The 24,668-nt window shown below is 40.6% G+C and overlaps 1 protein-coding gene across 2 annotated transcripts in view; it reads left to right on the top strand.

Annotated features, from left to right (window-relative positions):
• The window catches only part of TBPL1 (TATA-box binding protein like 1), a 51,768-nt gene extending 29,227 nt beyond the window's left edge, over nucleotides 1-22,541 (top strand). For both annotated transcript variants that reach the window (XM_053710906.1, XM_053710907.1), the window contains exons 3-7: nucleotides 7,140-7,222; nucleotides 14,708-14,771; nucleotides 14,936-15,039; nucleotides 15,350-15,444; nucleotides 21,936-22,541. In XM_053710906.1, the coding sequence (XP_053566881.1) occupies nucleotides 7,140-7,222; nucleotides 14,708-14,771; nucleotides 14,936-15,039; nucleotides 15,350-15,444; nucleotides 21,936-22,015 (426 nt within the window). In that variant the 3' untranslated portion in view covers nucleotides 22,016-22,541. The remainder of the gene's footprint in view (nucleotides 1-7,139; nucleotides 7,223-14,707; nucleotides 14,772-14,935; nucleotides 15,040-15,349; nucleotides 15,445-21,935) is intronic.
• Nucleotides 22,542-24,668: the final 2,127 nt, after the last annotated feature.

Below are 24,668 nucleotides of genomic sequence, written 5' to 3'. Positions count from 1 at the left end.
ATCTCCACGGAGATGGTGAAGAGTATGTGGTGTTTAGTTGTAGTTTTTTATTCTACTATCAAGAGTTTGTTATTTTAAAATAGTGCTGGTATGTACTATTTACTCTGAAACAGAAAAGGATGAAGAGTTCTGTTTGTGAGAGGAGTATGATTTTAGCAGCAGTAACTAAAATCGGTTTCTGTTCCCACATAGGACTGTTGAGATGAGATAACTTCAGTTGGGGGGAACAGTTGGCAGACTTTTCTGCTTAAGGTATGACTAGCCATATTTCTAACAAGACTGTATAAAGCTGGAAGGCTGTCATTTCCCCTCATGGGGACCGGTAAGCCATTTTCTTAGTCTCAAACAGAATAAAGGGCTTAATATGGGCTATAAAACTGGTAGACACTTTTATGGGCTAGATCGATTGCTTTATTTGGGCATTTTATACAGCTTGATGTTGAAATTAACACTTTATAACTTTGGGGAACGTTTTTTTATGTCAGGCACTGGTTTAGACACCTTCCCAGTCAGGAAGGGCCTTCTCTGTAGTAGGCAGAGCCTCATTTTCGCGCCATTACTGTGCAGTTACTTTTGAGAGCAGGACATGCAGCTGCATGTGTGTGGGTCTGGAAGTAGTTGAAAAGGTTCCTAGAAGGCTTCATTTGGTATCGTATACCCCCCTGGGTTTGGTAAAGTCGCAGCAAAGGCTGTAGCTGGGACTGTAGAAGGGTTAAAACTGTAAACGGCTCCGGTTTCCTCATTTTAAGGGTTAAAGGTCTGGGGTGCAATGCTTTGAATGCTTTAAGACACTGTGGTGAAAATTTGGTTAAAATTGAACAATTCCTTCATAGTTTTTCACATATTCAGTAAAAAAGTGTGCCCTGTTTAAAATTTAAAGAGACAGTAACGGTTTTGTTTTAAAACGGTTTTTGTACTTTATTGACAAGTTTAAGCCTGTTTAACATGTCTGTGCCTTCAGATAAACTATGTTCTGTATGTATGGAAGCCAATGTGTCTCCCCCTTCAAATATGTGTGATAATTGTGCCATGGCGTCCAAACAAAGTAAGGACAGTACTGCCACAGATAGTAAAGTTGCCCAAGATGATTCATCAGATGAAGGGAGTAGACATAGTTCTACATCATCTCCTTCTGTGTCTACACCAGTTTTGCCCACGCAGGAGACCCCTAGTACTTCTAGCGCGCCAATGCTTGTTACTATGCAACAATTGACGGCAGTAATGGATAACTCCATAGCAAATATTTTATCCAAAATGCCTGCATTTCAGAGAAAGCGCGATTGCTCTGTTTTAAACACTGTAGAGCAGGAGGGCGCTGATGATACTTCTGTCATACCCTCACACCAATCTGAAGTGGCCATGAGGGAGGTTTTGTCAGATGGGGAAATTTCTGATTCAGGTAGACTTTCTCAACAGGCAGAACCTGATGTTGTGACATTTAAATTTAAATTAGAGCATCTCCGCGCACTGCTTAAGGAGGTGCTATCTACTCTGGATGATTGTGACAACCTGGTCATTCCAGAAAAATTGTGCAAGATGGACAAGTTCCTAGAGGTTCCGGTGCACCCCGACGCTTTTCCTATACCCAAGCGGGTGGCGGACATAGTGAATAAGGAGTGGGAGAAGCCCGGCATACCTTTTGTCCCCCCTCCTATATTTAAGAAATTATTTCCTATGGTCGACCCCAGAAAGGACTTATGGCAGACAGTTCCTAAGGTCGAGGGGGCAGTTTCTACACTAGCCAAGCGCACTACTATTCCTATCGAGGATAATTGTGCTTTCAAAGATCCTATGGATAAAAAATTGGAGGGTTTGCTTAAAAAGATTTTTGTACAGCAAGGTTACCTCCTGCAACCTATTTCGTGCATTATTCCTGTCACTACAGCAGCGTGGTTCTGGTTCGAGGAACCAGAAAAGTCGCTCAGTAGAGAGACTCCGTATGAGGAGGTTAGGGACAGAATTCACGCACTTAAGTTAGCTAATTCCTTTATTTTAGATGCAGCTTTGCAGTTAGCTAGATTAGCAGCGAAAAATTCAGGGTTTGCAATTGTGGCGCGCAGAGCGCTCTGGCTAAAGTCTTGGTCAGCGGATGTATCTTCCAAGACAAAATTGCTTAATATCCCTTTCAAGGGTAAAACCATTTTTGGGCCAGAATTAAAAGAGATTATCTCAGACATCACTGGGGGTAAGGGCCACGCCCTCCCACAAGATAGGCCTTTCAAGGCCAAGAATAAGTCTAATTTTCGTTCCTTTCGCAATTTCAGGAACGGACCGGCCTCCAACTCTGCAGCCTCTAGACAAGAGGGTAATGCTTCGCAAACCAAACCAGCTTGGAAACCGATGCAAGGCTGGAACAAGGGTAAGCAGGTCAAGAAGCCTGCTGCTGCTACCAAAACAGCATGAAGGAGTAGCCCCCGATCCGGGACCGGATCTAGTAGGGGGCAGACTCTCTCTCTTCGCTCAGGCTTGGGCAAGAGATGTTCAAGATCCCTGGGCACTAGAAATAGTTTCTCAGGGTTATCTAATGGAATTCAAGGAACTACCCCCAAGGGGAAGGTTCCACATGTCTCACTTATCTTCAAACCAAATAAAGAGACAGGCATTCTTACATTGTGTAGAAGACCTGTTAAAAATGGGAGTGATACACCCAGTTCCAACTGTGGAACAAGGAATGGGGTTTTACTCAAATCTGTTTGTAGTTCCCAAAAAAGAGGGAACTTTCAGACCAATTCTGGATTTAAAGATTCTAAACAAATTTCTCAGAGTGCCATCGTTCAAAATGGAAACTATTCGAACGATTTTACCTACAATCCAGGAGTGTCAATTTATGACTACCGTGGATCTAAAGGATGCGTATCTACATATTCCTATCCACAAAGATCATCATCAGTTCCTAAGGTTCGCCTTTCTGGACAAACATTACCAGTTTGTGGCTCTCCCATTCGGGCTAGCCACTGCTCCAAGGATTTTCACAAAGGTACTCGGGTCCCTTCTAGCGGTTCTAAGACCAAGGGGCATTGCAGTGGCACCTTACTTGGACGACATTCTGATACAAGCGTCGTCTCTTTCAAAGGCTCACACAGACATCGTTCTGGCCTTTTTCAGATCTCACGGGTGGAAGGTGAACATAGAAAAAAGTTCCCTCTCTCCGTCGACAAGAGTTCCTTTCTTGGGGACAATAATAGATTCTTTAGAAATGAAGATTTTCCTGACAGATGTCAGAAAGTCAAAACTTCTAAACGCTTTTCAAGTTCTTCACTCTGTTCCACGACCTTCCATAGCTCAGTGCATGGAAGTAGTAGGGTTGATGGTTGCAGCAATGGACATAGTTCCTTTTGCGCGAATTCATCTAAGACCATTACAACTGTGCATGCTGAAACAGTGGAATGGGTACTATACAGACTTGTCTCCAGTGATTCAAGTAGATCAGAAGACCAGAGACTCACTACGTTGGTGGCTAACCCAGGATCACCTGTCCCAGGGAATGAGCTTCAGCAGACCAGAGTGGGTCATCGTCACGACCGACGCCAGTCTAGTGGGCTGGGGCGCGGTCTGGGACTCCCTGAAAGCTCAGGGTCTATGGTCTCGGGAAGAGTCTCTTCTCCCGATAAACATTCTGGAACTGAGAGCGATATTCAATACTCTCAGGGCTTGGCCTCAACTAGCAAAGGCCAGATTCATAAGATTCCAATCAGACAACATGACGACTGTTGCTTACGTCAACCATCAGGGGGGGGAACAAGGAGTTCCCTGGTGATGAGAGAAGTGACCAAAATCATAAAATGGGCGGAGGATCACTCCTGCCACCTATCTGCGATCCACATCCCAGGAGTGGAAAACTGGGAGGCGGATTATTTGAGTCGTCAGACATTCCATCCGGGGGAGTGGGAACTCCACCCGGAGATATTTGCCCAGTTGACTCAATTATGGGGCATTCCAGTCATGGATCTGATGGTGTCTCGTCAGAACTTCAAGGTTCCTTGCTACGGGTCCAGATCCAGGGATCCCAAGGCGACTCTAGTGGATGCATTAGTAGCACCTTGGGCCTTCAACCTAGCTTATGTGTTTCCACCGTTTCCTCTCATTCCCAGGCTGGTAGCCAGGATCAAACAGGAGAGGGCCTCTGTGATCTTGATAGCTCCTGCGTGGCCACGCAGGACTTGGTATGCAGACCTGGTGAATATGTCATCGGCTCCACCATGGAAGCTACCTTTGAGACAGGATCTTCTAGTACAGGGTCCATTCGAACATCCAAATCTAGTTTCCCTCCAGCTGACGGCTTGGAAATTGAACGCTTGATTTTATCTAAGCGTGGGTTTTCGGATTCTGTGATAGATACTCTGGTACAAGCCAGAAAACCTGTAACTAGAAAAATTTACCATAAAATATGGAAAAGATATATCTGTTGGTCTGAATCCAAGGGATTCTCATGGAGTAAGATCAAAATTCCTAGGATCCTTTCCTTTCTCCAAGAAGGTTTGGATAAGGGATTATCAGCGAGTTCTCTAAAGGGACAGATTTCTGCTTTATCTGTCTTGTTACACAAACGACTGGCAGCTGTGCCAGATGTTCAAGCTTTTGTTCAGGCTTTGGTCAGGATCAAGCCTGTTTACAGACCTTTGACTCCTCCCTGGAGTCTGAATTTAGTTCTTTCAGTTCTTCAAGGGGTTTCGTTTGAACCTCTACATTCCATAGATATCAAGATGTTATCTTGGAAAGTTCTGTTTTTGGTTGCTATTTCTTCTGCTAGAAGAGTTTCTGAGTTATCTGCTCTGCAGTGTAATCCGCCCTATCTGGTGTTCCATTCAGATAAGGTTGTTTTGCGTACTAAACCTGGTTTCCTTCCAAAGGTTGTTTCCAACAAGAATATTAACCAGGAAATAGTTGTGCCTTCTTTGTGTCCGAATCCAGTTTCAAAGAAGGAACGTTTGTTACACAATTTAGATGTAGTTCGTGCTTTAAAGTTCTATTTAGAAGCAACAAAGGATTTCAGACAAACGTCTTCTCTGTTTGTCGTTTATTCTGGCAAGAGGAGAGGTCAAAAAGCTACTGCTACCTCTCTTTCCTTTTGGCTGAAAAGCATCATCCGATTGGCTTACGAGACTGCCGGACGGCAGCCTCCCAAACGCATCACAGCTCACTCTACTAGGGCTGTGGCTTCCTCATGGGCCTTCAAGAACGAGGCTTCTGTTGATCAGATATGTAAGGCAACGACTTGGTCTTCCCTGCACACTTTTGCCAAATTCTACAAATTTGATACTTTTGCTTCTTCGGAGGCTATTTTTGGGAGAAAGGTTTTGCAAGCCATGGTGCCTTCTGTTTAGGTAACCTGATTGGCTCCCTCCCTTCATCCATGTCCTAAAGCTTTGGTATTGGTTCCCACAAGTTATGGATGACGCCGTGGACCGGACACACCAATGTTGGAGAAAACAGAATTTATGCTTACCTGATAAATTACTTATTCCAACGGTGTGTCCAGTCCACGGCCCGCCCTGGTTTTTTTTAATCAGGTTTGATGAATTTCTTTCTTTAACTACAGTCACCACGGCACCCTATGGTTTCTCCTGTTTTTTTCCTGTCGGTCGAATGACTGGGGTGGGCGGAGCCTAGAAGGGACTATATGGACAGCTTTTGCTGTGCTCTTTGCCATTTCCTGTTGGGGAAGAGAATATTCGCACAAGTTATGGATGACGCCGTGGACCGGACACACCGTTGGAGAAAGTAATTTATCAGGTAAGCATAAATTCTGTTTTTCCTTCTTTTTTTTTTCCCTAGTGGATAATGTGTTAAACATGTACAACATCTTTTCAGATGTTTATATACTTTTACAATCATGTTCATACAATTTACTTTTTTAGGGCTTCAGTGAAATCATGCTGGAATAATAAAAATGCCCCTTTTTGTTCTGATAATTGGCAGTATATATCACCATCTTGTTAATTTGTCATCACTCTTCAACTGGGATGTTTGAGACATGAAAGGCAAAACAACCTTCCAATGTACATCTGTTAAATCAGATTAATCTCTTCCTCTTTTTAGCTTTTGTTCCAAGTTTCCTTGTGAGCATGCAGATATCTTGAGTGCAGCACTGTATATACAACATGCAGAGGGAGGTTCAACTGCACCAGGCAGTGCTGAGTTACAGCACGGAACCCCCACAACTCTGCCTTCACTTATGACTGCTCACACAAATGGTTTGATAGTGTATCTGTCTTTGGAGAGGAGACCTCCAGTTTGTGTTCAGAGTCTTCTTCGTTAAACCATGCTTCTAGCTATACAGCTGCTGTTCTCAGTAGCTTAATTTAACATATAATTTTTACATAGGCTAAATCTACTGCACACTTAAAGGGACATGAAACACTTTTTTTCTTTTTATCTTTTGTGACTCCGATACAGCATATATAATTTGCTTCATTATCTTGGTATCCTTTTATTGAAGGCATAATCATTAGCTAGCTCCCCGTAGTGCATTTCTGCTTCTGAGCTTACCAAGGAAGGCTTTTCAACAAAGGATAAAAAGAAAAGCAAGCAAATTAGATAATAAAAGTTAGACATGAAAGTCAAACATTTTCTTTTAGAATTTTAGATAGAGAATACAATTTTAAACAACATTCCAAATTACTTCTATTACCTAATTTGATTCATTCTTTAGATATCCTTTGTTGAAGAAATAGCTATACAAATAAATGATCCAATCACCCAAGACATCTATGTGCAGCCACTAGTCAGCAGCTACTGATCATATTTAGATATGCTTTTCGAAAAAGGATATCAAGGGGAAAAAGCAAATTAGATAATAGAAGTAAATTGGAAAGTTGTTTTAAATTGCATGCTCTTTCTAAATCATGAAAGAAAAAATTGTATTTCATGTCCCTTTTAATTTGAAAGTTGATTGGTTGAAATTGCATATTCTATCTGGATTATGAAATAAAAATGTTGGGTTTTATGTCTCTTTAATGACAGTAATGGAAAGGATATGAGATACATATATATTTTTTTTTAACTGAATACCTTTCAGCAATGCATACATGTCACAAACTTAAATAGTAAAAAAAAATGTCTAAATCAAAATAGCTGTTTTCTAACCATGTAATGTAACTATCTAAATATATCTAATCTCTATCTCTTTCTCACTAAAGAAGGTGCTAATGAAACTTAGGAAACCCAGGATAACTGCCACAATTTGGTCCTCAGGAAAAATTATTTGTACGGGAGCCACCAGGTAACCTTTAATTTTGTCTGTTATAAAAATTAAAAATCTAAGATCAAGGAAACTAGACACTACTACACACTAAAACCTTTTTTTTCAAGATTAAAGGGACTTGAAAATAAAATTAATATAAAATATTTATGTGTAGTTATAAAAAACTTTGAAATATACTTTTCATTATTTATATAAAGGGGCAATCTAGTCCAGCATTGTTATTCTTTAAAAAGATAGTCCCTTTTATTGCCCATTCCCCAGTTTTGCATAACCAACACGGCTATATAAAAAGGCATGTAAAACAAGTTGGGATAGAGACAAATTATAATATGTTCTTTATTTGCTTTACCTGCAAATTTATTCTGCAGTGCCTCGCCATTAACCCTTTATTTTAAGTTTCTGAATTGTAAAACTCTAACTCCCCCACACAATTCCTTATATGGCTGCATCTATATCCACCTTTTGCTTTGGTAGAATACAAGACTTTAGCACTCATTATCTGCTGGAGCATGCCTAGAAGCAAATAAGCTACTGTGAACTCAGTTGAAATACAATGTCTGTGTTTCTGATGCTTAAAATGATTTATTTTGCAAGATATGACGAGCCCACGGATTTCATCCTTACTTATGGGATATCGCCTCCTGGTCAGCGGGAGGAGGCAAAGAGCTCCACAGCAGAGCTGCATAAATAGCTCCTCCCTTCCCCCCCAACCCAGTCATTCTCTTTGCCTGTGTTAGTGATATGAAGAGGTAAAGTAAGGTGTGAGTTTAGATTCTTCTATCAAGAGTTTTTTTATTTTCAAATGGTGCCAAAGTGTACTATTTTCTTATAGAACAGACTCTGCAGTTATAGCCCTTTTGGCTATGGGAACTGGTGGGGTTGTTAACTTCGCTGCGCCTCCCATTCTGATACTGCTCTGAAGTGATGATCTTAGAGAAACTTAACTAAGATCCTTATATCTTCACAGGACCTCAGGAGGAAGAGTGGACCTCTTGACACTGTGAATTATCATGCTGTTCCTCAGCATAGAGGTAAGTGCAGTCTCTTATTCTGGGGCTCTGCAGCTCATCTCGGATCTGACTGTACGCTACCTTTTTTCTCTATCTGGGGTTTATGTGGCTAAAAGGCTGCCCTTTTGTCAAATATGTCAGAACGAGAACCAACATATTTTTTAGATTCTACAGATATTCTAGTGGATAAGATATGCTAGAAGCGCTGGGGTAACGATGGTATTATTCAATATCATACAATGTTTTTACATATATTGGGCAAATCTCTGTTTATTGTTGTGGAACATATGGCATAAGAGATGGCTGACGCTGGGGAAATATTTTTGGTTCATACTCAGGTTAATGGCAGTTCACAGTGGTAAATACGCAACGGAACTGCATGGTTTAAAATCTTTGTCTGCAGATGTGTCCTCTAAATCAAAGCTCTTGGCGATTCCTTTCAAGGGTAAGACCCTGTTTGGGCCTGACTTGAAAGAGATAATTTCTGACATTACGGGAGGTAAGGGTCACCGTCTTCCTCAGGACAAAACAGCTAATCAAAGGGGACGACAGAATAATTTTTGTTCCTTTCGAAACTTCAAGGGAATCCCCTCTTCCTCTTCTGTTAAACAGGAAGGGAATTATGCTCAAGCCAAACCCACCTGGAAACCTAACCAGGTTTGGAACAAGGGTTAACAACCCAAAAAACCTGCCGCTGCTACCAAGACAGCATGAAGGGGCGGCCCCCGATCCGGGACCGGATCTAGTAGGGGGCATACATTCTCTCTTTGTCCAGGCTTGGATAAGAGACGTTCAGGATCCCTGGACACTAGAAATCGTGTCTCAAGGGTATCAGTTGGAGTTCAGAAATGCCTCCCCAAGGGGAAGGTTTCTTCTTTCACGATTGTCTGTAGACCACATAAAAAGAGAGGCGTTCTTACGTTGTTTAGAAGAGCTCTCTACCATGGGAGTAATTTGTCCCGTCCCAATACAGGGGCAGGGGTTTTATTCAAATCTTTTTGTGGTTTCCAAAAAGGAGGGAACGTTCTGACCCATTTTAGATATCAAAAGTCTAAACAAGTTTCTCAGAGTTCCATCCTTCAAGATGGAGACTATACGGACAATTCTTCCATTGATCCAGGAGGGTCAATATATGACTACCGTGGACTTAAAGGACGCATATCTTCATATTCCTATCCACAAAGATCATCACCAGTTCCTAAGTTTTGCCTTCCTGGACAAACATTTTCAGTTTGTGGCTCTTCCTTTCGGGCTGGCCACGGCACCCAGGATCTTCACAAAGGTTCTAGGGTCTCTGTTGGCGGTTCTCAGACCGCGGGGCATTGCAGTGGTGCCTTATCTGGATGATATTCTGATCCAGGCGTCGTCTTATCAACTGACAAAGTCTCATACCGACATAGTTCTGTCCTTTCTAAGGACTCACGGGGGGAAGGTGAATCTAGAAAAGAGTTCACTAATTCCACAGACAAGGGTTACTTTCCTGGGAACTCTAATAGATTCTATATCCATGAAAATCTTTTTGACGGAAGTCAGAAAGTTAAAGATTCTGAATACATGCCGAGCCCTTCAGTCCAATCCTCTGCCATCTGTGGCTCAGTGCATGGAGGTAATTGGATTGATGGTGGCCGGCAATGGACATCATTCCGTTTGCTCGTTTTCATCTCAGACCTCTACAACTGAGCATGCTCAGACAGTTGAATGGAGATTATGCAAATTTGTCTCCTCAGATCAGGAGACAAGATACTCTCTTCTTTGGTGGTTGTCGCTGGATCATCTGTCCCAAGGGACGTGCTTCCGCAGACCTTCATGGGTGATAGTGACAACGGATGCCAGTCTACTAGGATGGGGTGCAGTCTGGAATTCCCTGATGGCTCAGGGTGTGTGGACTCTGTCGGAGTCTCTCCTTCCAATCAGTACTCTGGAATTGAGAGCAATATTCAATGCGCTTCAGGCTTGGCCTCGGTTGGCTTCAGCCAAATTCATCCGATTTCAGTCGGACAACATCACGACTGTGGCTTACATCAATCATCAGGGAGGAACAAGGAGTTCCTTAGCGATGACAGAAGTATCCAAGATAATTCGGTGAGCCGAGGCTCACTCTTATCTGTCAGCAATCTACATTCCAGGAGTGTACAACTGGGAGGCGGATTTTTTGAGCAGACAGACGTTTCATCCGGGGGAATGGGAACTCCATCCGGAGATCTTTGCCACCCTGATTCTCAGGTGGGGCAGACCGGAATTGGATCTGATGGCGTCTCGTCAGAATTCCAAGCTCTCAAGATACGGATCCAGGTCCAGGGATCCTCAGGCTGAACTGATAGATGCCTTGGCAGTGCCTTGGTCGTTCAACCTAGCTTATGTGTTTCCACCGTTTGCTCTCCTTCCCCGGGTGATTGCACGGATCAAACAGGAGAGGGCTTTGGTGATTCTAATCGCTCCTGCGTGTCCTCGCAGGACTTGGTATGCCGATCTGGTGGACGTGTCCTCTCTGCCGCCGTGGAGGCTTCCATTGAGACAGGAACTTCTCCATTCAGGGACCCTTCCATTATCTGAATCTAATTTCTCTGCAGCTGACTGCTTGGAGATTGAACGCTTGATTTTATCTAAGCGGGGGTTCTCTGATGCGGTCATTGATACCTTGATTCAGGCACGAAAGCCTGTTACTAGAAAAATTTACCATAAGATATGGCGTAAATATCTTTATTGGTGCGAATCCAAGGGCTACTCATGGAGTAGGGTTAGGATTCCCAGGATTTTATCCTTTCTCCAAGAAGGATTGGAGAAAGAGTTGTCGGCAAGTTCCTTAAAGGGACAGATTTCTGTTTTGTCTATTTTGCTTCACAAGCGTCTGGCAGATGTTCAATCTTTTTGTCAGGCCCTGACTAGAATCCGACCTGTGTTTAGACCAATTGCTCCTCCTTGGAGTTTGAATTTAGTTCTTAATGTTCTTCAAGGGGTTCCGTTTGAACCTATGCATTCCATAGATATTAAGTTATTATCTTGGAAAGTTTTATTTTTGGTTGCTATTTCTTCTGCTCGCAGAGTTTCTGAGCTTTCGGCATTACTATGTGTTCCTCCTTATCTTATTTTCCATTCTGATAAGGTGGTGTTATGTACCAAACCTGGTTTTCTTCCTAAGGTTGTTTCTAACAAAAATATTTATCAGGAAATTGTTGTTTCTTCCTTGTGTCCTAACTCTTCTTCTAAGAAGGAGCGTCTGTTACATAATTTGGATGTAGTCCGTGCCTTGAAGTTCTACTTGCAGGCGACTAAGGATTTTCGTCAAACATCTTCATTATTTGTTGTTTTTGCTGGGAAACGTAGGGGTCAGAAAGCTACGGCTACCTCTCTTTCTCTTTGGCTGAGGAGTATCATCCGTGTTGCTTATGAGACTGCTGGACACCAGCCTCCAGAACGAATTATGGCCCATTCTACTAGAGCTGTGGCTTCCTCGTGGGCGTTTAAAAATGATGCTTCTGTTGAACAGATTTGCAAGACTGCAACTTGGTCGTCTCTCCACACTTTTTCCAAATTTGATACTTTTGCCTCATCTGAGGCTGCCTTTGGGAGAAAGTTTCTTCAAGCAGTGGTGCCTTCCGTTTAGGTTCCTGTCTTGTCCCTCCCTTTCATCCGTGTCCTAAAGCTTTGGTATTGTATCCCATAAGTAAGGATGAAATCCGTGGACTCGTCATATCTTGTAAAAGAAAAGGAAATTTATGCTTACCTGATAAATGTATTTCTTTTACGATATGACAAGTCCACGGCCCACAGTGGACTCATCATATTTTTTTTTTATTTTTGTTAAACTTCAGTCACCTCTGCTCCTTGGCTTTTCCTTTCTCTTCCTAACTTCGGTCGAATGACTGGGTTGGGGGGGAAGGGAGGAGCTATTTATGCAGCTCTGCTGTGGAGCTCTTTGCCGCCTCCTACTGACCAGGAGGCGATATCCCATAAGTAAGGATGAAATCCGTGGACTCGTCATATCGTAAAAGAAATACATTTATCAGGTAAGCATAAATTTCCTTTTTAAAATACTTGCCAGCAGTTTTTAAAAAAAAAAATTTATGCAAACTATTTCTACTTAATTAGCCCTTTTAGGATATGCACAGATCTCAACATGTTTTATGGCACTTTAATACACTTTTTACGTCTGTGATAACCTATCTAAGCCTCTGCAGACTGCCCCCTTGTTTCAGTTCTTTTGACAAACTTGCATTTTAGCCAATCACTGCTGACTCACAAATAACTCCACGGGAGTAACCGCAATGTCATCTATATGGCACACATGGACTAGCACTGTCTAGCTGCAAAAACATTTACTGAGATAAGAGGCGGCCTTCAGTTAGCTTAGAAATTAGCATTTGAGCCTTCCTAGGTTAAAGGGACAGTATACTATAAAAATGTGTTTCCCTTAATGTGTTTCCAATTACTTTTTTACCAGTTGCAGAGTATAAAATGTATGAGATTTGCTTTTTTAAGGCTTATTTGTGTATATGAATGAGCTGATTTTGTGTTTTGAAGCCACAACCTAATAAAATGGGCTGAGCTTGTAGGTATAATCAGATCTCATTACTTTATCACATTGTGCTCATATACCTGCTTTATCTTATATCTGTCCATAAACCAATCACCAATACTTGGAGAGAACAATGGAAAATTAACATTTTATTACATTATTTCTTCTATAACCCACTGGGAGTATAATTTCTTCTACTGGCTGTGTAAACACAGCTTGGCCTTGATGCCAAAAACTTTCAGGATGTGTGGGGATATCACAGGCTAAATAAACTAAGTCAAATGCCAATATAAGGGTAATGAATATACTTGTAAACAATTTAATACACTATAGCATGTAAAGTGGATCATTGGGAACAAATAAAAGGGGAGAAAATTTTTGAGTAAACTCTCCCTTTTAAGCTTTCAACAAAGAATTCCTAATGATCACCGCAGATTTAATGATAAGTCATTGTTTCTCAACCGCACTCCTCAAGTACCCCCAACTGGCCAGGCTTTTATTATAGCTGAACCAGTGCACAGGTGAAATAATTAGCTGATGCGTGAGAGCAGGTTATTAACCATGGTGTTACTGATCAGCTGATTACTTCGCTTGTGCACTGATTACGCTATAATAAAAATCTGGTCTGTTGGGGGTACTTGAGGACTGTGGTTGAGAAGCACTGATATAAGTAAATTGAAGAGTTGTTTAAAATTGCATGCCCTATCTAAATCATGAAAGTTTATTTTTTTTACTAGACTGTACCTTTTTAGAGGATCAGTTCACTCAGGGGATGTAGTCATTTAGCCGCAATAACAATATATATTAACTAGTGAAGTAGAATCTAAAACATAAATATTATGAAAGAAATATATATTTGTTTTGCTTATTTTCTCTTCTGACAGACGTCCTTGGATGCCCTGAAGAAAGGGCTGTGATTGAAAACTTTCACCCTTCCCCATGGCCAATAAAGTTGCGTTATGCAATTATATGCAAAGTTAGCAAATTTAGTAACTTTTACTAGAAGCATTTATGCTAATACATGTATATTGCAAATATGTTTCTATTCAAAGATGTAATTAATCTATGTGCATTTCAGTTTTGACTGGAATGTCCCTTTAATTGGAAAAAATAAAAATGTTATGCTCTATCTGAATCATATTAAATCACTTTTTAATGTATATAGATATATATATATCTGTGTGTATGTATATTTAAATCTGTAAATAGCTAGTCGAATGCTTATATTTTTCAGAATAAAATATATATATATATATTTGCACTGTTAATGATTAATTGATGTCTTCAATAAAAATGTATAATGTACAACTGTTTATTAGTTTTTAGTCAGTGTGTGTTTGTCTGTAATTGTGATCCAACCACATTTAAAAAGTAATCGATGCCGAAATCCAGGTAATTTGGTATTTGTAAACTTCATTCTGCAATTTTGCAGGCACAAAAAAAACCTACTTAAAGGCTGTCCTTTAACATAATTGCTACACAGTGTGTGAATACAACGTCCGTTTAGTATCTTCTGAGAACAGGACATCCCTAAGCTAGAGGAATCTATTACTACTTGGTCAAGTGTTTGGCAACTTACATAATTCAGTAGGCTGCAAAAGTGGCCACGGAGTCCTCTATAGTGCTGCACCATTCATAATTTATTTATGTTGTATGCACAACAAAAGCTTTTAAATCCATATGTGAATTTTGGATATAAATTTAAATTAGATGTGTCAGTGGGGAGAAGAAAAAAAGGGATGGTTTAACTGAAGAAAAACAGCAATTTAAGAGACAGCAAGAAACAGGTTAAAAACCATTGGATAAGCGTGAGGAGCAAAGAAAGATAGGGTGTTATAGGACAAAAACAGGAGGCTTAAATGGCAGTGAAGGGTAGAGCAATATAGCACTGCAAAATATTTTACTCATAAATTTATTGACGTAACTTTACAAATATAGCTGGTTGTTATGGTAAACAATTTTTTTTTTATTGTGCAGTGAAGAAGAAGCCAAATTTGGCGCAAGACGCTTGGCACGTTGTTTGCAGAAACTTGGTTTCCACGTATGTTTGTTCTATTTCTATTCAATGTAGGAATTAATACATCCGTTCACCTTTTATTTTATATAATATGTATCAGACAGATGTTTTCTTGGTATAGCATAGAACTAAGCTTTAGACAAGGAAATGATCATTTCTATAAAAAAAAATTATTTTTCCCCCCATAGGTAAAATTCACTGACTTTAAAGTTGTCAATGTATTGGCTGTCTGTACTATGCCCTTTGAAATAAGGTTGCCAGAATTCACCAAGAATAATCGTCCTAATGCAAGGTATTAAAGTTTTTTGTTTTTTCTTTCTCTTTTGTATTAACATTTGTTTATATAAAATCTATTGTTAGTCATGACTTTGAACAGCTATGTATAAAGAGGTAGTCCGTGAGTATGTAGACACAAAATAAAAAGGGTCAATAGACATCTTTTATTATAGTACATAGGAAACCCTAAAAGGCTGCATTTGGATTTGCAATAATTAGGAAATTTGCAATTGTAAAAGAATGACACACACAAAAAGTGCATGGAATAATTGATGTATTTATTTAAGTCTCTGAATTTGTAAAAAAAAACTATATGTATTTTGCAGTTATGAGCCTGAACTACATCCTGCTGTCTGCTATAGAATAAAGTCTCTGAGGTCAACCTTGCAGATTTTCTCCACCGGAAGTATTACAGTAACAGGTATTTATACTAGTGTATAATGTTAAAGGTTTCTCTCTATTTCATAATTAAATATACTTATTCTGTATGTATTGTAGCTGTATACAAAATAGCGCTCTTGCATAAATCTTAATGTACCTAATTTGGTGTGTGTGTGTGTGTGTGTATATATATTTGTATGTATGTATATCTCTCTCTCTATCTCTCTTTATCTATCTATCTATCTCTCTATATCACACACACAATCCTGGTTAAAGCTTACTCTCACTTAAACATACATCCTATACAGGAGGAAATGAGGGAAAATGAACCAGTGAGTGCCTCATTTCCTCATGTGTGTATCTATCTCATACAGGGAGTGCAGAATTATTAGGCAAATGAGTATTTTGACCACATCATCCTCTTTATGCATGTTGTCTTACTCCAAGCTGTAATTGAAATGGGTATATATTTGTTTTTTGTTAAGTTGCCTAAGAATTATGCACAGTAATAGTCACCTGCACACACAGATATCCCCCTAAAATAGCTATAACTAAAAACTACTTCCAAAACTATTCAGCTTTTATATTAATGAGTTTTTTGGGTTCATTGAGAACATGGTTGTTGTTGTTCAATAATAAAATTAATCCTCAAAAATACAACTTGCCTAATAATTCTGCACTCCCTGTATATATGTGTGTGTGTGTGTGTGTATATATATATATATATATATATATCATATCATATCATACACACACGGCACTCACTGGTTCATTTTCAAATGTGACAATGACATAACAGAATATACTTTTTTTTTTTTTTTTTCCTTTTTTTTTTAAATTAATGTAAATATGTATTTCCTTAATATAAGGAGAGTCCACGGCTTCATTCCTTACTGTTGGGAAATACTGAACCTGGCCAGGAGGAAGCAAAGACACCCCAGCCAAAGGCTTAAATACCCCTCCCACTTCCCTCATCCCCCAGTCATTTTTGCCTTCCATCACAGGAGGATGGCAGAGAAGTGTTAGAAGATTTCGGAGTAGTTCCTTAGGAGGGGTATTTGCCCTTCGATATGAGTCTTGTCAGCCTTTCAGTGAGATCATTGACGAAAGTTAGTCTTGAGATGCAAGGAGAGTCTTTCTGCGAACCCTTTCAGACTGCCTGCTAACAGTTCCTTAAGCAATCAGTGTTGACAAGTTTCACTGCCTGCTCATTTCTTTACTCAAGTCAATGTCAGGAGCAATGCTAAAAGACTGTCACACTTAAGAGGCTGTGTTTCTGTTCCACAGCATGGATTCTGGTAAGATCGTTTCAATTTTTACACATGTTGAAAACTCTAGAAGACAGTGTCACAGTGTGACTCCTTTTATCTTGATAGAATCATGGGTTAATATCTCCTGAGGGAGATTATGGAACAGTGGGGATTAATCAAATATGATGCTTTGATTTTATGCTGCTTTATGTGTGAGATTTCATTGGGCTCATAGACTGTTTGTTATGTGGCTGGAACACACAGGTTAGCTTTGCTGGCTTTTTCTCATAGCAGGAGCGGTCCTGCCTGGCGCACCGCATTACCAGGAGTGGTCGCACTTTCATTTCCTCTTTCCTGACGAGCTAGCTGTCGGAGAAGATGGGTTTTTTTTTCCGTTTTGTCTAGGTCTTGGAGGTGGTGAGTGCCCCAGCCATTGGGAAGTAGAAAGGTGCAGTTTTTGTGAGAAATAAAAAGATTGTTTTATTCTGTGTCCTACTGTCATTAGTGTAAGCTATGGAGGATTCTGATATTCTTGAGGGTACTCACTCTATTCCAAATAGTATTACCTGTTTATATTGTGAGGAGGCCTTGGTATGCCCGCCCTCTCAGCTATGTTCCATATGCCTCAACAAGGTTGTTATGTCTTAGACGCGTAACCCCTTTAGTACCACTGAGCCGTCCACCTCTGAGGACTTGCCTTCCCATGAGGTGCATACCCATCAGTCATCTCCCTCATCACATGCAGCTTTCCGTAGCACGCCTGATCCTCCGTCTGGAGGGAACCTTTTACCATTAGACTTTACCGCACAGTTAAAGACAGCGGTGTCTGAGGCCCTTAGTGCTTTACCTCGCCCTACCAAGCGCAAGCGAGAGGTTAAACATAGCTCTCCTGTCCAGGGGTCGTCAAGTGATTTATTGGATTTATCTGATTTTCAATTATCCAAGGACGGGTCACACTGAGTCTTCAGGGGGTGAACTTTCTGGGTTGGAGTCTGCTTCTTCTAGGCCTCCTGCTGCGGAGGAACCAGCCTTTCGATTTAAGATTGAACACTCACGTTTTCTTCTAAAGAAGGTTCTGTCTACATTAGAGGTTCCAGAGGCCAAGCTGCCTGATGAACCTTTGATCCCTAAATTAGACAGAGTTTACAAGGACAGGGTAGTGCCATTAACTTTTCCTGTACCGGTAAAATTGGCTAACATTAAGAATGAGTGGGATAGAATTGGATTTTCCTTTTCCCCTTCGTCTTCCTTTTAAAAAATGATTACCGGACTCTCAATTGGAGTTGTGGGGTTCCGTCCCTAAGGTGGATCGTGCTATCTCCACACTGGCCAAGCATACTACTATCCCACTTGAGGATAGCTCGTCATTCAGCGAGCCGATGGACAAGAAGATGGAAACTTTTCTCAGAAAAATGTTTCAGCATTCGGGATACTTGTTTCAACCGGTAGTGGATTTTGCCTCGGTTGCTGGAGCTGCGGCCTACTGGTGCGACTCCTTATCGGAATTGATCGAGGTGGAGGGTCCCCTCGACATTATCCAAGAAGGAATTAAGGCATTGAGAATTGCTAATTCTTTTATCTGTGATGCAAACATGCAGATCATTCGCCTAAATGCTAAGATTTGATTTTTCAATGCAGACCCGTCGGGCGCTGTGGCTGAAATCCTGGTCTGCGGATATGACTTCGAAGTCTAGACTCCTTTCCCTTCCTTTTAAGGGAAAGATTTTATTTGGTCCAGGCCTGGACTCCTCCACTATCTCCACAATTATAGGGGGCAAGGGTGCCTTGCTACCGCAGGATAAAAAGAACAAGTCTAAGGGACAAGGCTCTAATTTTCGTTCCTTTCGTTCTGAGAAATCCCAACAACAACAGTCCTCCTCTTAAGCCTGAGCATGCCAAGAGTACTTGGAATCTGGCCCAATCCTGGAATAAATTCAAGCTGAGCAAGAAGCCCGCCGAGACCAAGTCGGCATGAAGGGGTGGCCCCCGATCCGGCGCTGGATAGTGTAGGGGGCAGACTGTTGCTTTTGTAAGACGCTTGGTTCAGGGGCATGCAGGATCCATGGGTCCTGGAGGTCATAGCTCAGGGATACAAGATAGGTTTCAAATCTCATCCACCAAAGGGCAGATTTCTCCTCTCAAGTCTGTCTTCAAAACCAGAAAAGTGGGAAGCCTTTCTGGGGTGCGTGCGGGATCTGTCCTCCTTAGGGGTCATTGTCCCGGTTCCTATCGCAGAAAAAGGTTTGGGATACTATTCAAACCTATTTGTGGTCCCAAAGAAAGAGGGAACTTTCCACCCGATTCTGGACCTAAAGTCTTTAACGAAATTTCTAAATGTCCCCTCGTTCAAGATGGAGGCAATAAGGTCCATCCTTCCCCTAGTACAGGAAGGACAGTTCATGACCACTATAGATCTGAAGGATGCTTATCTTCACGTTCCAATTCGCAAGGATTACTTCCAGTTCCTAAGGTTTGCGTTTCCTGGACCAACACTTCCAGTTTATTGGACTTTGGTTTAGCTACTGCTCCAAGGATTTTTACAAAGGTTCTAGGGGCTCTTCTAGCCGTTGCCAGAACCGGGGGTATAGCAGTAGCTCCTTACTTGGACGATATTTTGGTACAAGCTCCATCTTTTTGTCTTGCGGAGGACCATTCGGTATTTCTTCTCTCTCTTCTTCGATCTCATGGATGGAAGATAAACTTAGAAAAGAGTTCTCTTATTCCAAGCACCAGGGTTGAATTCCTGGGTACTGTAATAGACTCCATATCCATGAGAATATTCCTAACAGACCAGAGACGTTACAAGCTGGCTTCGGCATGTCTTGCCCTCCAGACCTCCTTAAGGCCACCTGTGGCTCAGTGTATGGAGGCAATTTGGTCTCATGGTGTCCAGCATGGACATCATTCCCTTTGCCAGTTTCCATCTCAGACTGTTGCAACTGTGCATACTGAGGCAGTAGAACAGAGATCATTCGGATCTGTTTCAACAGATTTCACTGGACAACCGGTCGAGAGAATCACCCTTGGTGGGTCTATCCAGATCATCTGTCCCAAGGGACATCCTTTCTAAGACCATCCTGGGAGATTGTGACTACGGACGCGAGTCTATCAGAATGGGGGGCTGTTAGGGGTGCCAAGAAGTCACAGGGCCTGTGGTCTCAGGAGGAACGCCGCCTCCGGATCAACATTCTGGAACTTCGGACAATCTTTAATGCTTTGAAGGCTTGGCCCCTCCTTGGTTCGTCCCAGTTTATTAGATTCCAATCAGACAATATAACCTTGGTGGCTTTCATTAACCATCAGGGGGGAACGAGAAGCTCCCTAGCAATGAGGGAAGTATCTCGGATTCTGGAGTTGGCGGAGGCCCACAACTGTTTGCTGTCAGCGATCCACATTTCGGGTGTGGACAACTGGGAAGCGGATTTTCTCAGCAGATAATACTTTCATCCGGGGGAATGGTCTCTCCATCCCGAAGTGTTTGCGGAGATATGCAACAGGTGGGGGACGCCAGAGATAGATCTTATGGCGTCTTGTCTCAATACCAAGCTACCCAGATTTGGGTCGAGGTCCAGGGATCCTCAGGCAGAGGTAATAGATGCATTAGCGGTTCCTTGGAGGTTCAATCTAATTTCCCTTTTCCTGCCGTTCCCACTCCTTCCTTGTGTGATACTGATTGCTTCATTGTGGCCTCAAAAGATGTGGTTCGCAGATCTGGTGGGGATGTCATCTCCTACATGGAAGTTACCTTGTTGCAGGGATCTGCTGGAACAAGGTCCTTTTTGTTCATCAAAATCTAGATTCTCTGAAGCTAACTGCGTGGAGATTGAACGCTTCTTCCTAGCCAAGAGAGGTTTTTCTGAGAAAGTTAGTGATACTCATTCAAGCTCGTAAGCCGGTTACTCGTCGCATCTATCATAAGGTGTGGAGAACCTACTTATTCTGGTGTGAAGAGCATGGATATCCCTGGCATAAGGTTAAGGTTGCCAGGATCCTATCGTTTCTCCGGGAAGGGCTGGAGAAGGGTCTTTCTGCCAGTTCTCGGAGGGGACAGATTTTGGCCCTGTCTGTTTTACTGCATAAGAGGCTCTCGGAGCTTCCAGATGTACAGTCTTTTGTTAGGGCTCTGATTAGGATCAGACCTGTGTTCAGATCTAAGGCTCCTCCTTGGAGCCTGAATCTTGTTCTTAAGGTTCTGCAACTGGCTCCATTGAAGCCTATGCATGAAATTGACATTAAGTTGTTGTCCTGGAAGGTTCTTTTTCTACTGGCTATTGCTTCTGCACGCAGAGTTTCTGAGATTGCTGCATTCTCATAAGGCTGTCCTACGTACTAAGTTAGGGTTTCTTCCTAAGGTCGTGTCAGACCGCAACAACAATCGAGATTGTGGTTCCTTCGTTGTGTCCTAATCCTTATTCTTCAAAGGAACGTTTGCTTCATAATTTGGATGTGGTTCATGCCTTGAAGTTCTATCTTCAGGCTACTAAGAATTTTAGACAGACTTCTTCCTTTGTTGCCTATTCTGGGAAGCGTAAGGGTCAGAAGGTCTTTTCGACTTCCTTATCTTTTTGGTTGAGGGGTGTTCTCTTAGCTTATGAGACAGTGGGACATAAACCTCCTCAGAGGATTATGGCTCATTCTACTAGAGCAGTGGCTTGCTCTTGTGCCTTTAAGAATGAGGCCTCTATGGATCAGATTTGCAAGGCGGCTATGTGGTTCTCCTTACATACTTTTTTTTTTCTAAATTTTACAAGTTTGATGTTTTTGCTTCAGCTGAAGCAGCCTTTGGGAGAAAGTTTTGCAGGCTGTGGTGCCCTCAGATTAGGGTCCGTCTCTTTTTGTCCCTCCCGTTATCATTCAGTGTTCTCTAGAGCTTGGGTATAAGTTTCCCAACAGTAAGGAATGAATCCGTGGACTCTCCTTATATTAAGAAGGAAAACATAAATTATGCTTACCAGATAATTTAATTTCCTTCTGTATAAGAAGAGTCCACAGACCCCGTCCGTGTTCTCCGAAGGGCCGCCCTCTAAATTTTATATTTTTCTTCTGGCACCTATTATACCCTGATATTTCTCCCACTGTTCCTTGTTCCCTCGGCAGAATGACTGGGGGATGAGGGAAGTGGGAGAGGTATTTAAGCCTTTGGCTGGGGTGTCTTTGCCTCCTCCTGGTGGCCAGGTTCATTATTTTCCAACAGTAAGGAATGAAGCCATGGACTCTCCTTATACAGAAGGAAATTAAATTATCTATTAAGCATAATTTATGTTTTTGCTTCCCCCTCTAGGTCCAGATGTAAAGACTGTTGCCACTGCCGTGGAGACCATTTACCCATGCGTGTTTGAAAGCAGGAAACAGATTTTGTAAATAACCACTTAGGAATTAAGTTTTCAAGACCAGGCACCTTTTTAAAAGAAAAAGAGAAGAAAAAAAACTTCTTGAACTTGAACAAAAATTACCGGACCAATAAAGGGGCAGCAATTTTAGTTATCCGTTCTTTGTCAGTCTTCAGAAAACTTTGGATTTTATTCAAATTATTTTTTTTCTTCAAGAGACTTTTTATTGGACTTGGACTTGACTTGCTGCTTTTATTTTAATTTTTTTTTTTTTTTTTTTACAAAGTGCTATTTATTTGTGAAGTAATTCTTAATGAACCCATCAGAAGCTCTGTAATGATGTGCACTAACTGAAATCTTCTGTTTGAGCTTGTGGTTTTATTTATAGTTTTACTTTTTTTTTTATTGTTTCTTTTTATGCTTAAAATGGGCACCAAAGAAGTTGTACAAGTTTTATTCCTACACATTGAATGTGTTTTTATAAATGTTCTCATAGCACATATTCTTTCCTTTCTTGGTTATGTAAATAATTTTTAATAAAAATGTTATTGATTAAAGATTTATATTTTTCTTCTTAATCTTTTTATAGAATAATTTTCTGCAAGCAAGTGGAGGTTATAGAAAGTGTTTTTTAACAAACTGATGATATTGTCAAGCTCTAAATGCAGCTAATGTTTCTAAAAGAAAAATAAAGCCAACATTAGACTTTCATCATTCAGGTAGAGCAGTTTTAAGAGACTCAACTTTAATTCTCTTTTGTTTACTTTGTTCTCATAGTATCTTTATTTGAAAAGTATGCCTAGATAGGCTCAGGAGCAGCTAATGGGAGCTAGCTGCTGATTGGTGGCTATACACACAACCCTTCTGTCATTGGTTCACCAGATATCTTAAACTATCTCCCAGTAGTGCATTGCTGCTCTGGAGATGACTGTGTGTTCTCTCTTTTGGAGAGGTTAAAGGGACATTAAACCTTAAAATTTTCTTTCATGGTTCAGACAGAGAATACCATTTTAAACAACATTGCAATTTACTTCTATTATCTAATTTGCTTCACTCTTTAGATATCCTTTGTTAAATAAATAGCAATGCACATGGGTGAGCCAATCACATGAGGTAAATCTATGCAGCCACCAATCAGAAGATACTGAGCCTATCTAGATATGCTTTTCAGGAAGGAATATCAAGAGAATGAAGCAAATTAGATAACAGAAGTAAATTAGAAAGTTGTTTAAAATGGTATTCTCTATCTGAATCATGAAATAAAAAAATTGGGTTTAATTTCCCTTTAAACTCATACGAACTGATATTTAAAAAGCTTGTCAGCATGGAGGGAAATCGTGTAAAATCTTTGTGTTGTTTTTTTTTTTTTTTTTTTTTTTTTTTAGACCTTATATTGTAATGTAGGTGTCTCTTCATGTACAGAACCCTGCATAGTGCGATAAACAGCGTTGAAACTAAAATGTGTTTCTAACATTTGTTTAGGGACCTCTCCTCCGTACTGTCTTTGAGTGGAAAGCTTTTGAATATATGGCCCTCACTGAGAACATTTTCTTGTTGCACTTTTATGTTCCTTTAATTTTCATAATCTTAGGGGAAACTAATTTGTTAAAGGGCCATAAAATCCATTATAGCATATAATTTTAAGACTATTAACCCTGCACTACTGTGTTTTTATCCCTAGCAAATGAGTTTAAAGGGACAGTCAAGTCCAAAAAAACTTTCATGATTCAAATAGGATATGTCATTTTCTTTTTTAAATATTTATTTAGAGCCAACAAAGTTTACAAAATGCAAAGAAATAATAGTAGATTCAATGCCACGCAGGGCAAAATCAGAATACATTGAAAATTGCTTTGTTGGAGTTTATCATTATTATACCAAAAACATTCAGTAAAAACAAAGTAAGAAACACAAACTAAACCAAAACCACACAAAAAAGAAAAGAAAATAAAAAAAGGGGGGGAGGGGAAAAAAAGGGGGGGGGGGCAAAGCCAGGGGACCAAAGGTAAGAAGAGTGAATTAACTTTTTCCGCCTTGTACTAGTGTATTACCAGATATCCATTAGTACTAACTCTGAGTTCCTAAACGGAAAAATCATATAATCTATTTCCGTGGCCGAGAGTGTTTTGATAAATACAGACCATTTTTTTTTTTAAATTGTCTAATCTGTTTCATTATCTATATTAGTATCTCTTTGTTCCAATATACACTGCTTCTTTAATGAGTTCCTGACCCCTGGAATACTTGGAATGGTTCTTATTTTCCATTTTTTTTTTTTAAATTAAGTACCTGGCTGCTAGCACAGATAAAATTTAGTTTTTCATTATGCTGATTGCCCAAGCTGTTCTCCAGGCAAAATATAACCTGCTTTGGCATTAGAACCAAAAGGGAGATTTTTAGTGAATTATTCAACCAATATTCTAATTTAGACCAGAAGTGTCTAATTCTTGGGCACTTCCATAGCATATGTAAGAGGTCTGCCGCAGGAAAAGAACATTTAGGGCATTTATTAAAACTTAAATTGCAGAGTTTGAAACCTTTTTCCGGGGTAAAATATGCTCTATGTAAAAGTTTAACATGAGATTCTCTCCAAGTAGCGGACAACGTAGTCTGTGCTACTTTGTCAATCGATACCTGGAGAGATTTTGCATCAATGTTATTCTGTGGTAACAGTAGATTCCAAT

The sequence above is a fragment of the Bombina bombina genome, chromosome 4 (assembly GCF_027579735.1).
Source record: "Bombina bombina isolate aBomBom1 chromosome 4, aBomBom1.pri, whole genome shotgun sequence".
NCBI classification, from domain to species: Eukaryota; Metazoa; Chordata; class Amphibia; order Anura; family Bombinatoridae; genus Bombina; species Bombina bombina.
The sequence above is the reverse complement of the archived record's forward strand: the minus strand, read 5'-3'. Positions and strand labels throughout refer to the sequence as shown.